At 42.0% G+C, this 15,204-nt stretch overlaps 1 protein-coding gene across 3 annotated transcripts in view; it reads left to right on the forward strand.

Moving 5' to 3' along the window:
- The window catches only part of SYT16 (synaptotagmin 16), a 72,515-nt gene that overhangs the window by 42,908 nt on the left and 14,403 nt on the right, over window positions 1–15,204 (forward strand). For 2 of the 3 annotated variants that reach the window (XM_074821613.1, XM_074821614.1), the window contains exons 3-5: window positions 9,144–9,400; window positions 13,354–13,797; window positions 14,875–15,064. In XM_074821613.1, coding sequence (XP_074677714.1) covers window positions 9,144–9,400; window positions 13,354–13,797; window positions 14,875–15,064 — 891 coding nt within the window. Of the gene's footprint in view, window positions 1–1,338; window positions 1,552–9,143; window positions 9,401–13,353; window positions 13,798–14,874; window positions 15,065–15,204 lie in introns of all 3 variants that reach the window. The other variant, XM_074821615.1, reaches the window with a different exon arrangement.

The following is a 15,204-nucleotide window of genomic DNA, read 5'->3' on the forward strand; positions in this document are numbered from 1 at the left end:
GGGTCAAATCTACCAGTGTGGCAGCATGGAAGAAACCAGCTTCTGCTGGGCTGGTAGTGGGAGCAGTTTGCTCTGGTACTGGCAGCTTCCTTGCTCTGTCCTCTCTGCCCAAAGAGTTGAGTGCTGTCTTCTGTGCAGCAGCAGGTAAAATTTATGGAGCAGTGACAGCAGTTGTCATTAAGTTTATACTGCAGATTTTTAATAGACCTAACACAGTGTGTAAAAGAAGGATCCAGTTTCTCTACCTGTAGCTGTGTGATTGATGTGGAATTTGAGGTGGAGAAAGGTGCTTTCCTTTCAAACCAGGCAGTGTCACTGAGAAAGCTACCCTCCACCCGTTTGTCTGCAATGCCCATTTGTTCAGCTGCTTGGGTTTGCCATGGCGATTATCAAAGAAAGTCTTGGCAACGATATCATATACTTCATGCTCAAGAACAAGCAGCAGGACGACCACACTTGACAGCTGGCTTGTTCACACACATGTACACAAACATGCCCTTCATCCCCACCGCTCCTTCTCTGTGCACGTCTGTGGGTCAAAACATCCTGCTGTTGTGCTTCCAGGGACATCAGCAAAATGCCTCCGTGTTTTCATCCTGACAAAGCAAGGCCGAGTATATATAGTACGTATTGAACCCTCCTTCCCCCATCTGGCGGATATTCACACACTAATGAGGGTGCACTCATCTCATATTCAAAGCACATGTTGGTAGCAGGAGGGGAAGGGTACTCACAGGGACATGCTCAAATGCGTATCTTCACTTTTAAAGGTTACAATTTACATTGGTCTCCCGAGTTCCTCTGCTGCTGACAGATGGAATCAGCAGTGCCTGTTAGCCACGTGCCGTATTTATGTGTTCACGGTATTATCCAGAGCAGGTTACCTCTGAGTTGCTTTTTCTGCCCAAAAGACGTTCCCTCTCCACCTTAGCAGAAGCTGCAGGGGAATGGAAGCATGAAAAGGTTTTCAAGTCCTTTGCTCTACTACTTTGTCTTTGCACATGCTAACGATTTTACAAGTGGTTCTCTATGTGTGTTGTGTCTTACTTTGTGTTCTGCTCTGTTAAATATCTTCATTTTAAAAAAAACCACAGAGTAATGTGCAGTTGGGGAAGGTCTAACAATATGCAAATGTTGCTGATACAATATGACATTCACAGGCTTTCCAGAGGTTTGAAGAAGCAGGTGTTTCTCAAGTTCGTTCCCTAGTCCTCCCTAAACCCTTGGCCCCTTTTCTCCCCAGGAGGTTCATCAGAGAGCTAGAAGTGTGCCATGTCATCTGGCTTCTTGGCCAATGGCAGCAGACTGTCTAAAGACTGGGTTGTGTTTTTCTCCCAGTAAACAGTTACGGGGAGGATGAAGAACAGACAGCATCTTCAGGCTGCGATGATGAGGTGATTAAGCAGTTTGAGATCTCTGTGTCATGCTCACAAAGTTTTCGATCAGAAGTATCTGAAAAAGCAACACCAGCAGGCGTGGAGCATAGACCCAAATTCAGCCGTTTGCTCTCCAGCCATGAGGAGTACAGGACAGAGGTATCTGAATGCAAAGGTACTGTTTGCATGAAATGAGATTAAAGTAGTTGGAGTGCAAGATCTGTAGCCTCAATATGGAGAGGTTCTTTCATTGTGGAGAACAAGTCCTGAATCTTGCTTTCTTACTAAACTTGATTTCCTTATTAATTACCTGTAGTTCACTTCTAAAATACTTAGAGGGAAGACTCTGGATCCAAGCCCTGCTGAAGTTCATGAAGATCTTTCCATTAACTGTATATGGCTCTTGCATACTGGCTCCTAGTACACAGGGATTTTCATGGATTTTATTGCCAGTTTTGCCAGAGTAAAGACTGCAGGACTTGGTTCTAATTATTTTTGATCTATGTCACTTAAGTCATTTCTTCAGCAAGCCTTTTAGCAGAAGTTGAATGTCTCCTTTTGTAACAGCTTTGCAAACACAAGGTGAACAGTGAATGAATTATGCTGTATCATTTGCCAGCGCATATGCCAAATGTCAGGCAATGACAGAAACTAAAAATTTATGGCACAGAAGGGAAGAATTTTATGATCTTCTATGGACTAATGTAATGACTCTTTTATACAAACAGAGATGAAATGCATTTAAAAACGTAGCTACTTGGAAAATTGGCCTGAACACATTCTAAAATCTGGAGAAGTTCATTAGAGGGAAGAGCCGTGAAAGTGCCCTTTGTTTCTAGTTCCGTACAATGTTTTAATTTTGAAATACAATTGCTTGATTTTAATGCACCCTCTGATTAGAATGATCATTTCAAGGTATGACTCTTCATTGAACTCTTCTTCTGGCACAACATGTTGCAGAGTTGCTCCTACTTTTCTTTTCAGAGGTAGTATTAATATTGTTTAAATAGTTGTTCAGAAACTAGATGAAAACAGATGTTGAAACCTGCTAAAATATTTGGTTGCCTGCCCCATTCCTCACTGAATTCAAGATTAGACCCTTTGTTACTAACAAATACCTATAAACTAATCCTTGGGTATGTTAGGTCTCCTTCAAACCCAGAGAGACTTCCGAGGCATGTAGAGCTGCTGTTACTGGGTGTACAGTGGTAGCTGCAGACACCCACGGCTCCTGATGTGAAATGTTTGTTTGGGAGAAAAGCTGAGTGGTTGGGGTAAATCCTAGATAACCCCACACCCTGCTACCCCCCAGTTGCTGGTCCAAGAACTCCGTGTGTGTGAGAGTCCATTTTGGCCCCTAGCTGGTGCTCACAAAACACAGAAAGGTTTGTGGGTGTAAAGCCATCGTTGTAACCCAAGGGTGTATCAAACACTGTTTTAGCTGAGCAGATCCTCTGGACCTTTCTGGGAGGAAGGGATGAAGGATCTTTTGAAAGTGTTGAGTCTGTATTAGGATTATGGTACTTTCAGAACTTTTTTAGACTCTGCCTGAGACTTCTCTTCTCCTGTGTTCTCTTAACAGACCTTTTACTCATATAGCTGGTAGTTTTCTTTTCTTAAAGAATCAGAAATCTGTAACAAACTCAGGCATACAGTGAAGTTGAGCATCTCAGAGAGCCCTGAACAGTTTCTCTCCCACTCAGCCTTGACATACGGCAGTCTTCTCACATCATATTCTTACATGAGATTTTCCTTGACTCTCTGTTTCTGTTATCAATGTCATGACAGTCTGCACTTTGGACTCATTTAGCTTTAACTTTTCACCTGTTAAAAATCTTTGTAGTAACCTGAATAGAGCTTGGAAAGAGGAGTGCACACCGCAGGAAGGAAGTGTTTGAAGGATGCTCTGGGGAGCTGAACGGCTTGAATGCCAGCTCTGCCCACAGCCTCTCTGCAAATCACCCTGTTAATAAAGAGCCCATTTTAGTTCTGGAAACATGGAGTCTTCTCAGACTATTACCCAGCATGTGGTAAATTAAACAATCTTGGCCTGATTGCATAATGTCACTTGAAATTTAAGATCCTTTTTCTCTTTAACCCCTAAAATTTACAAGCCATTTTTGTTTAGATTTATTGTAATTAGATAATGATTCTGCTCCTTTGAGGCTCTTCTAGGAAGTTTTTTAGCACTTTTTGATGGCTAATCTCAAAATAACCAGGGGCAGGAGCACTGCTCAGTCTCTCTGCATCTGCTTTGGTTCAGTGTGAGGGAGCATGTGGTGCCAAGGTACTGCAGAGTGATTTGGACCTAGGGCTGTAGCAAGGGCCAGGCAAGGGGATTACTGCTGTAGGAGGACAAATATGCCTCAGTCCCACTAACTAGTATCTCTGCTGCTGTTACTGCCTTTCAGGAAGGGGGGTTTGAAAATCACCTCTGGTACCTAGGAGGATTTCAAGTCCAGAAGTACCTAGATCCATACTGAAATCTTTTCCTCCTCCAGACCATATTTAAACAGGTTCTTAACTTTCAGCATGTGTTTATATACAGTCTAGAAGAAGGGATCAAATTTCTTTAGTTTTCAAAAATCACAAAGAAAATACATGCTTTTTCTTGTAAAAGCACAGTGATTCACTGCAGTCCACAGAGCAAATATCACCTCGGTCAGCACAGGTAATAGGCACACATTAAACTCTTCATCTTGTTTTTTCTTGCTGGTCAATGAACTATGTGCTGTTAATGTAGCAAGATCTACTAGGCTCCATCTTTTAACTCTGGCAGCGTGTTTTAGGAAGTGATGAGGCCACTCAGGACATGTCTTTGGTACATTGTAATGCTTCATAGAACTGAGAGATTGTGTATCATTAAAAAAGAAGAAAGATACTGTAGGTTAACCGGGCCATTTACCTGCCAGTGTGAGGGGGGACTTCACAGAATTTTCCAACCTGATTTTCAATGTTTGATGTGCTGAGCTTTCCCTGTATATTTGGAGAGATGCTTTCATATCCCAGCACCCGTTAGAGTTGTGTTTGGAGGTGATGCTCATCTTTTCATCCGAGAAATGTCATGTTTTCTTCATAGCCAGTTCTCCAACCTTGAATACAGACTTTCCTGATTTATTGGTGATTTTGGTTCCCCAATATTCCCCTTGCCTCCTTCCTGGCTTGTTGGACACATGTGACACAACATGGAAAGGTTGGGGGAGCAGGACCGAAAAAAAAAAATCACACTCTTTTAGTGTGCAGTACTATCTGCCCTTAATTTTAGAATTGGCTGCTATTGCTCTGTGGGGACTCTTGGCTAATTAAAGTTCAGATAGTTAGATAATGCTGTCTCAACACATATCCCTGAGCCTGTGCTGTTTATTCATGTCAGGTATTCATAAGACAGTTGACATTTTCTTTCTTAAAGATCTCTCAGGTAAATTACAGGCATTTTACTGCTCTGACCTTTTCCTTTACGTGAAGAACTTCTGGTTTTTTGTGAATATAGTGTTAGAATGGATGTAATTGGAGAGGTGTAGTTGTTCTAGTCTGTAGAGTTGGGCTATTACCTGTAATGATTCTCTAATACTGGTATTTATAAGTGATTATCTCTTACCAAACTACTTTAAATGTAAAGAATAAGCTAGACTGTTTCACTGAATGGTTTTGGTGAATCACCTTTTCCTTTCCGTGAATACTACATTTGCTTTCCTAACACATTCATTGTGTGCCTGAGTCTTAGGGAGATGGCTTGCTCTATTAATATATTTCTGGAGTTCTCCTGTTATGAATAGCCTTTTATGGCTTTAATGTAGTTTTTGAAAATTCCTCTATTATTGATCTAGATATTATCCCAGCAGGAGTCAAAACCACAAGACAATTGTGTGAGGATAATTTCTTACTACAGTAGCATTTTATTCTGAAAGCCTGCTGTGTGGTGTGTGCTTTGATGGATGACCCACTGTTTAAAATGTGTATTAGACATTGGCTTGCTAATTAAATGCCTTAAGGAGTGCCTGTTCCCATTCAGTCTCAGTAAATTTGTGGAATTTCTGTTATTTTATTTCTTCTTGCTTACGTTCTTATGTTTACTTCTTTCTGTTTTCTGACTTTGTAGAGAAGAATGGGAGTGATGGCAGAAAATCAAATTACTTTCTATCCTCACTCAAGAGTTTCAGCTCAGGGCAGAGGCAAGACAATGAGGGCTCTCAGTTTCAGGACTAGGTCTACCAGATGGGAGGATGAGAAGATGGGTTTTGCATTTCAGAAGGGAGTGAGAAGAGCACTCACCTGAAATTTGAGAGATCTGAATTTGGATCCCTCTTTCCTCCTGAAGGACCAACTTCCATGTCTCAGAAGAGGACCATAATGACAAACCTGTGAGGAGCTCTCAGACTTCTCTGTTGAAGTGCCTGTGCTTGAAGCACTTTACTGGGAGGGAGAATGTAAGACCATTCATAGTTGAAGAAAGGGGATAAAGTTATTCTCCTAACTTCCGAGCTGTTAAATTGAAAGAGCAGCCAAGCAGAGGGGCAGGGACATCTCCACACCTCCAGGAAATGTTTCCTGAGTATAATCCCCATTGCCCTTGTTGGATTTTTAATTTTATTTTTCTTTTTGGAGCAAGCATGAATCAGAGACAACATTTTTGTTGCTAAGGCCAAACATAGAATTTCTTCTACTCAGAAAGATTTGGGCTTTTTGTTCTAGACAGAGAGGTGTGTAGAGAGTCATAGAATGGCTTGAGTTGAAAGTGACCTTTAAAGTCCAAGCCCCCTGCCATGATCAAGTTGGTCAAAGCCTCATCCAACCTGACTTTGAATACTTCCAATGATGGGACATCCACAACTTCTATGGCAATCTGTTCCAGTGTCTCACCACCTCATAGTAAAGAATTTCTTCCTTATATCCAATCTAAATCTACCTTCTTTCAGTTTAAAACCATTAGCCCTTCTCCTATCACTACAGGCCCTAGTAAAAATTCTCTCTCCATCTTTCTTATACGCCCCCTTTAAGCATTGAAAAGCAGCAATAAGATCTTCCTGACACCTTCTCTTCTCCAGGCTGAACAATCCCAACTCTCTCAGCCTTTCTTCATAGAACAGCCCTCTGACCATTTTCATGGCCCTCCTTTGGACCTGCTCTAACAGATTCATGTCTTTCTTGTGCTGGGGGCCCCAGAGCTGGATGCGGTACTCCAGGTGGGGTCTCAGGAGAGTGGAGTAGAGGGGGAGAATCACCTCCCTTGATCCACTGGCCATGCTTCTTTTGATGTAGCCCAGGATAGGGTTGGCTTTCTGGGCTGTAAACACACATTGCTGGCTGAATATCCAATTTTTCATCTACCAGTATCCTTAAGTCCTTCTCTGCAGGGCTGCTTTCAAGCAATTCACCCCCAGTCTGTACTGATATTGGGGACAGCCCTGACCCAGGTGCAGGACTTCGCACTTGGCCTTGTTAAACTTCATAACATTCATATTGGCCCACTTCTCAAGCCTGTCAAAGTCCTTCTGGATGGCATCCCTTCCCTCAAGTGTATCAACTGCAGCACTCAGCTTGATGTCATCTATAAACTTGCTGAGGGTGCACTCAATCCCACTGTCTATGTCATTGATAAAGATATTGAACAGGACCGGTCCCGGTATGGACTGCTGAGGGACACCACTTGTTACTGATCTCCATTTGAACACTGAGCCATTGAGTGAAACGCTTTGTATGAGGCCTTGGAGCCAACTCCTTGTTCATCAGACAGTCCATCCATTAAATGTCTATCTCTCTAAATTGAGACAAGGATGTTGTGTGGGGCCATGTCAAAGGCCTGGCCTTACAGAAGTCAAGTTAGGTGACATCTGTTGCTCTTCCCTTATCCACCAACACAGTCACTCCATTGTAGGTGGCCACCAGATTGGTCAGGCAGGGTTTGCTCTTTGTGAAGCCGTATTGACTGTGTCTAATCACCTTTCTGTCATCCATATGCCTTATCTTCCAGGAAGATCTGTTGCATGATCTTACTGGGCACAGAGGTGAGGCTGAATGGTTGGTAGTTCCTAGGGTCCTCATTTTTATTCTTTTAAAGAATGGATTTGACGTTCCCCTTTTTCCGGTCACTGGGGACTTTGCCTGACTGCCATGACTTTTCAAGTATGATGGAGAGCTGCTTAGCAACTACATTAGCCAGTTCCCTCAGGTCCCTCAGAGGGTCTCAAACCTGATCTCCTACAATGAGTGGGACTTTGTTCCTTCAGTCCCTGCCTTGAGATTCAGGGACTCAAGAGGTGTGGGATGAACAATTGCCAGTTAAAACTGAGGCAAAAAAGTTGTTGGGTACTTTAGCCTTCTCCATGTCAGCTGTCACCAGGTTCCCTGTCTCATTTATCAGACAAGGAATGAAAACATTGGTTCATCTAAACCAAAGCAAACTAACCATTTTCTATTAAACACAGTAATTAATACTATCTTTTAAAGATTTGAGTTGGAGACCGAATTTGAAAAAAAAAATACTGTTCTGTAGTAATGACCTTCTGGAGAACAAACCTGCAGGTTTGAGATCAAACAAGCAGGTAGTCCTGCTTGGGCAGGGGGCGTGGACAAGATGAACTCCAGAGGTCCCTTCCAACCTCAACCATTCTGTGAAAACATTGAACTCCAAATAGCGGTGTTTGCAAATGAAGTAATTCTGTTTTCATTACTGTCATCAGCTGTCTGGAAGCACAGCTTATTTTCTTTCACTGTAACTTCTTCTTGTTTATTTGAAAGAGATGGAGGCAGAATCTAGCTCTTTGTGTTCCTAAAGCAAGGCCTGACATAAGATGCATTAGGAGGAGGAAGGTCCCTTGTTTTCTTCTGAAAGTGCCTGCAGAACACATTCAAGGCCAAATCATGATGTTATTTTCATCTGTGTCCCTGCACATGTAATTATCTGTGTCGCTCTACCCAGAGAGCTCTCACTGATGCCTTCAAGCAGAGAAAAGTGCCCTGTGTTCAATAGAGACTTCAGTGGTGCAGAGAGGAATCTATGGTCTGAACCAGAGAATATTATTTTATCCTCATTAATGAACCTTACTTTAACCCATGGAGTAAGTGTGTAGGATCAGATGAATCAAAACTAATAAAAGCAGGCAGAAAATCAGGGAACACATCTCCCCTCAGTTGCCCTTGGGACAATTTAGCCCAGACATGGGATTCTGAGATTCCTGGTTGGCTTCTGGGGATGGTCATGCACACCCAAGCTCTCAGGGATGGGTGATAGGGTCATGGTGGCACTCTATTATCTCTGTGGAACTCCTTTCCTCACCAGCACCATCCCCTTGAGGGCAATGCTAACTCCTGTCCTTTCCTCCTCCTTGTCGTCCTGCATAGAAGGAAATTGCTGATAGCTGTTCATCAGGCCTATGCTGTGCTTTTCTGTAATTTGTCAGACCTGTGTTTTCATGGAAGTGATTGCTTTGGGGTCGCAAAGCCACCCCAAGGCACTTGAATATCCCAAACACTCAAATGGTAATTGCGTTTGGTGGTTAACTTCTTCAAGTAAAGGCAACCAGTTTCTCAGTTCAGGATGGGATGAGAAACAGCCCTGTCTACTCTATCAAATGCTGATTTATACACGTTTTGTTATTTTTTAAGTCAAATGCTGCAGTTCTGAGAAGTAGAAACTGTCTCTTGCATACACTGGAGATGAGGGAAAAAAAAGAAAAGAAAAGAAAGCAGAGAGGCACATTTGGGGGGGAGAGGGGGAGGAATGAATTCTAATCCCTCTGAAATTATTTTCTTGCTGCAAATCATTAGATCTGGATGGACTAAGCCAACTGAGTTACCAAGACAACCTATCCTATCGTGAAGATGACCATGTATCTGTTGATTCAAGAACAACTACTGAGAGTAGGGGCACTGGGCAGCGTAAAGGGCCTAGGATGGAGTCTAGCATTGCTGATGGTGTTAGCTGGCAAGCCACGGAAGGATGCTTGGAAATGGCGACAGCATTTACCGACCAGGGATTTGAAGTAAATGATGCTACTGAGAGCTCATCGGCTTTGAGCCCCGAGGTATGGTGAATTCTCATTTATTACACATGGTGTAAGCTTTTGAAGGATATTGGGGGCCAAAAAATATTAGAGGAGAAATGAAGTGAAAAATTGATCAGCACAGCACAAGATAATGGTACTCCTGTGTGCATGTGTGCATGAATATACACCCCTCTCTATGTGTTTCCCCTTTTTCTGGTATTTTACCTCTTGCTACTAACACTCATTCAGAGAAGCTGTTTTATTACTTGATTTCTAACTGCAATCTCTGAACTGAAATTAGAGCCATTAGCTGCCTGACAGCATTTACTATTGTTTTAGCAAAGAGCACTCTGTGGTGGCCCAGGGCTTTGTTACTGGCTGTATGTGCGAGGTATATGTCTAAGGACATGGTGTGTGGTCACTGGGTCAGATCTGTGCCTCTTTTTCCACATGGTTTCTATGGCTTAGACAGTTGGAAGCATCTGGAAAGCTGGAGGCAGCTGGTGAGGGTGGCCCATGACTTGGCCAAGTGACCATCACTCTAGTCCCCGTTGATACCAGGGATCCTTCCAGGGAAGGAGAGAGCCTGAGGTTGGAGCTACTCTGCTTTCCCTTAGTTCTGCACCTTTATTTTGAAGCCTCAAAAAAAATTTAGATTTTAAGGCATTGTAAACACCTGATGGCTTAGCATCCCCTTTTTTTCTCATAATCTTTCTGTGTGATATGTTGGTTTTCATTATTACTTTACCACAAGATTAAATTTCTGAAAAAATATCAGCCTGCATCAGACATTTTAAAAGAACAGCACAAAGGTCACATCTTCTGCCTGAGTTAAAAGAGACTGTTCTTCAGCTGTGGAAGCTAATACCTCCTTCACACTCTGAGCAACAAGGCTTTGAGGGAAAGGTTCCTTTCCTCAGAGCATGCTGCCTGCAGCCAGTTAAAGAGATGGAAAACAACTCCTCAGTGCATATGCTCCAGCCCTAAGGGGTGTTTTGAACAGCATTTTTGTTTGCTGCACAATCCAGTCCCACAGAATACTACCCATGTAGTGGCAGCCCTGCCCTCTATTTGCTGTGTCTCTCTGACATGCACTGTTTGTCTGCCCATCTGAGGCTCATTTCTCCTTTTCCACATTTGATGTACATTGCCATGGTTCACATGTGCCACAGTGTCCTCTTGTACTTCTTTGGAATACATCTCTTGTTTTGCTCCTGGTATCTATATTTTAAAAACGCAAAGAGTGGTTATGGCATCAAGGGGCAGATATGCCTGAGTCCCAGTTTATCTACTACAAGCAGCTTCTCATCCAAAGGTATTGTGTAGATTAATGAAAGACTTTTTATTGCAGGAACTAAATGTTCTGACATGCCAGAAATGTCCAAGCGCTATTATGCTGCACTGAAAGGACCTCTCTTTAGAGACAAAAATGAAAATTTTCTGCCCCTGCAATGGAACTACAAGTACCATTTCAAGTCTTGTCCATAATTAGCTGCTCTTTCAGGTTTCTCTGGCAGAAATGGACTTATTTTACCTAGTGAAGTGGATATTGGCTGTCCCGAACGACCTGGTTAGACATACAGTATCAATCAGTATACTTGGCTTGACCTTTCAACTGTGCTGGGAAGAGGGAAAGAAATAAATTCAGATGAAATATCTAAAACCCACACTTTCCTTGGATTTCAGTTTAGGTGTCTGTATAACCAATACGTTCACAAAGGACTCTTAGCCCCACTGAGCTCTGAAAGCTTAGGGAAATTCTGTCAATGACTTCCACAGAAAGAAAATGGAGTGTTTGTTATAAGCTTTGTGTGCTGAAAACCTGTACAGGGGTGAGTCCCAGATAGCACAGTGCTCTCTGAAAGGGCCAGCCCATGAGGTCTCTAAATCTTGGTTGCCCGTGGAAAGGTCACTGTCGCAGAGTTAGGCATTTCTCTTTCCCTCTCTGCCTCCGGTTCAAGCAGTTTTCTTTGTAATGGATGTGGCCACAGCTATAGTAGCGCAATTAGATATTTCCTGAAATCCAGATGCTTTCTAGCTATTCTGTCAAAAAACAGATAGCTGACCTTCAGTCTGCCCTACATGCTGCTAAAAGATGAGATGCTCAGCCCTGTTGGGGCAGGAAAGTCCCTCTTGGACCTTCGTACCTATGGGTTTATGATGACGCATGGGAGTTCACATTCTCTGGTTTAGGCATGTAGATGAAAGCAAAGTTACACCGCGAGCACAGTTGGCTCCACACTTTTGCAGCAGTTCTCAAATGTGCCTTGATTCCATCTCCTCAATAGCAAATGCACAGATGAAAGTGGGGAGGGATGAACATGTGGAGGGAAACATGAATCAAGTGCAATCCCATTACGTTTCCTGCTTAAATATTATTTCATCAACCAGACAGATATAACTTGACAGCCACACAGCAGCACTTAGCATTTGCATAACATCACGTTCTCTCCAGGCAACATGGCCTGCCTTGCATTTTTGTCTTTGCAGCCTGCTGTTCATACAGAAAGGCATTTTTATGGGCAACCAAGTAATTTTGTGTGCTGTCCAACTGGTGATTTTTCTCTCTTTGACATTGCTTCTGTAATACGTATGACAGCAGGTCTCCATCACTAATGTGCACACATGGACTTTTGTATTCACGTGCATGAATCCCTTAAACACCTACGAAAATATGAAGTCAAAGCTTTGCATGACATGGCAGATGAATCTGAGCACTTGAAAAGTAGGTTGACAGGAAGTAGATACAAATTTTGAGGTTTGTCCGAGGTCTTGTCTGAGGCATATACCACCCTAGACACTTCTGAAGGGAATTACATCAGAAGTCCTGTGGCCCATCATCTGTACTATAAACGGTAAGATTCATATGTTGAAAAGAAGTGTTACTTGAAATGCAAAAGAAGATAAATGTTTGAGGAGGAGGGTGACTCAGACTGCTAGTGACAGGCCTTAATTCACCTTCTGGCTATTAACTGAAAATCTTTCCCTAGTACAGTGTATACTCATGTTTAAATACAAATCATTGATCACTATAGCAACCCCTTTATCACATGAAGCACATTCTAGCTCTAAAATAAAAAAGCACTTTTGAACAGAAACGCACACGCCCACTCATCAAAAGGTAAGGTGAGCATCCATGTTTTTTACCTTGTTTTATCAAGATGATTTTTGTTTTAAAAGTAGGTAAAACATGTGTGTGAATTGGTCTGCACCTGTTTTGATTGTTTATTTTGAATTTTTATTCTGAATGTATTAGTATCCAAACTGAACAGAAGGAACAGATGCTTCTCTTGGGAGATTTAAAAAGAGAATAAAGAATCAATACTATTTAATCAGACAGTTTTTCTCAATTATCATTGCTTTAGCTGTAGGAAAAGTATTGAGTTATAGAGTAGCATCTATAAATGGAATTTCCATTCTGCAAGAAATTCTGACATGGTGATTTCCCCTCCCATCAAATTGAACACAGTGCTTAATTTTTTTAATTTCCAGTAGAACAAAATATCCAAAAAGTTATCAGTCTTGACTGAATTGTTTGATTTTGGTAATGTAAAAAAAATCCATTTTGAAAAAATTCCAGTGTATATTCAAAGTGTTAGGTTAAACTGGTTTTTTTTTAACCAAATGAAACCAAAAAGTTTTATTAATGCCTGAAAATTCACATGAATGAAATTTAAAAAGAGCCTTTGTTTAGTTTTTCCCTATGTAGAATTTTTGCCAGATTAAGTCTCCTGCAAAACATTTAAATAGTGGTGAAACTTTTTGTTGGAAATATTTCAACAAGTGCTGTTGTTTACTAGATTGTATTGGGAATATTACACAAAATCAGGCAATTAACTATCACTGGCCTTTCAAGAAACAGTGGGATCCTAGTTTGCAGAGCAACTGCCTACACTTGCAAGCACAAGTGAGAACAATTTTTTTACATACAGTTGGGAACACAGACGCAGTTGAACTCCAGTGGAGATTTTACTTCTTCCTTCTCTTTGCAGGAACATAATGAAGTGAGCAGCATACTAGCTCATCATGGTGCTCATGAGCCTATCTGTAAATGCGGTGATCTAGATGTCATCTTGAACTATAAATCCTCAAGTCAAAAGCTAGTAGTTACTATCTTGGAGGCCAGGAATATCCCAGACAAAGACCGCAGTGGTGTGAACACCTGGCAAGTGCACACAGTCCTGATGCCTAGCAAGAAACAGAGGGGTAAGACAAGTGTTCAGAGGGGACCCATCCCTGAATTCAAGGATAAAATTACCTTCAGTAAGCTGGAGCCAGAGGAGTTAAGCAGCCACGCCATTCGTTTCCGACTCTATGCGGTACACAAGATGATTGGAGAGAAGATGATGGGAGAGCAGTTGTTCTACCTGAGCAATGTCATCCAGAAAGGGGAAGTGAAGGTGACATTGGTCTTGGAGCCAAGGAGTAACTTGAGCGTAAGTGTGATGAAAGAAATATGGAGTCCTTAAAATTGTTCATCTGGTGAATGAGCACCAGCTGTACCTGATATCTTTTATTCAGGGCTGTTGGGATGCAAGTGGTGGATCTGTCCTGCTGTCACTTGAAAAGTTATCAGTAAGGGGAAGCACAGGGTGTGTCTTCCCTACACAAAGCTGTGCCTTACTAACAACAGCTCAGCTAGCAAGCTTACACAAAATCATGTAGATGTACTACATCTACACAAGTCATCAAATGCTGTACCATGCAAAAATAGTAGATTGGTCCTGGAGCCACCAAGGCTAATTAAGTCTTAATTTCAACGAGGACAGTAGTTCTTGTGCACTGTTATGTTGGTGGACCTGTACTACTGCCAGTGCAAGAGCTACCTCATTTGGCGGTAGCTACTAGCTTGTGGAGCTCTGCGTTGAGCAGTTTCCATATTATCAGAAATGCTTAGTAATGTTCCTTTTCATGACAGATGGAAGAGGAGATGTGGGTCATGTGAGAAGGAACTGGATGTGGTGCTTCATAGTCTTCCATGCACATCACAGTTGTATCCAGCCCTGGCTATGCCAATCAATTTGTGTAGATGAGCTCTGTTATGATTCATTGTCTACAAAAAGCTCAGTGAGAGGTTGTACACATGAAATGAATAAAACATCATACTCCGGGTGAAGACGGGGTAGAGAGAGCATCGTGATAGTAAGGAAATAAAGTAAGAAAATACACAGTACATGACCCAGAAAACCCAAACTGCAAAATGCATTCCATCCAAAAGTCATTGTCAAGGAGATTTACAGCGTGTTTGATGTACTAGGATGTATGCTTATCTCAGAGGCTTTGATTTACACTAGCGATAACACATTACACAGAGTTCCTCATCTTTAAAGAGAAAGTTCAGAGATGTGTGTTTGTAAAAGTGATGCTCTGATTCTTCTGGTGCCCCATAATAATTCATTCTTAGTCATTGTCATTTCTTAAGAGAGATCTTACTAAACAAGGCTACAAGATATAAATTAAGGGAGGGTGGTGGTGAATGTCCTGATGAGTCTTTCAGTGCTCTTTCCCTGCAGAGTGCAGACTCTCAGCTTAGTCTGTCAGCAATCTCTCACAGTGATAGCGCTTCTTCAACACAGTCCCTGTCGCATGGAGGGGTGCCAGAGCTGCTCGTGGGATTGTCGTACAATGCCACTACGGGGCGGCTGTCAGTGGAGATGATCAAAGGCAGTCATTTCCGAAACCTTGCAATTAATAGGCCACCTGGTAAGTACTTTCACTGCTATTAAATAACACCATTGAGTCAAAATTTGCTTTTTATTTTCTTCCTCAAGGTATTCAATTATGTCACTTTTGAGCTGGGTTTCCTTGCAGAGTATCTGATTGAAAATTAAAAGCATTATTTC

This window comes from Strix aluco, chromosome 4, assembly GCF_031877795.1.
Source record: "Strix aluco isolate bStrAlu1 chromosome 4, bStrAlu1.hap1, whole genome shotgun sequence".
NCBI classification, from domain to species: domain Eukaryota; kingdom Metazoa; phylum Chordata; class Aves; order Strigiformes; family Strigidae; genus Strix; species Strix aluco.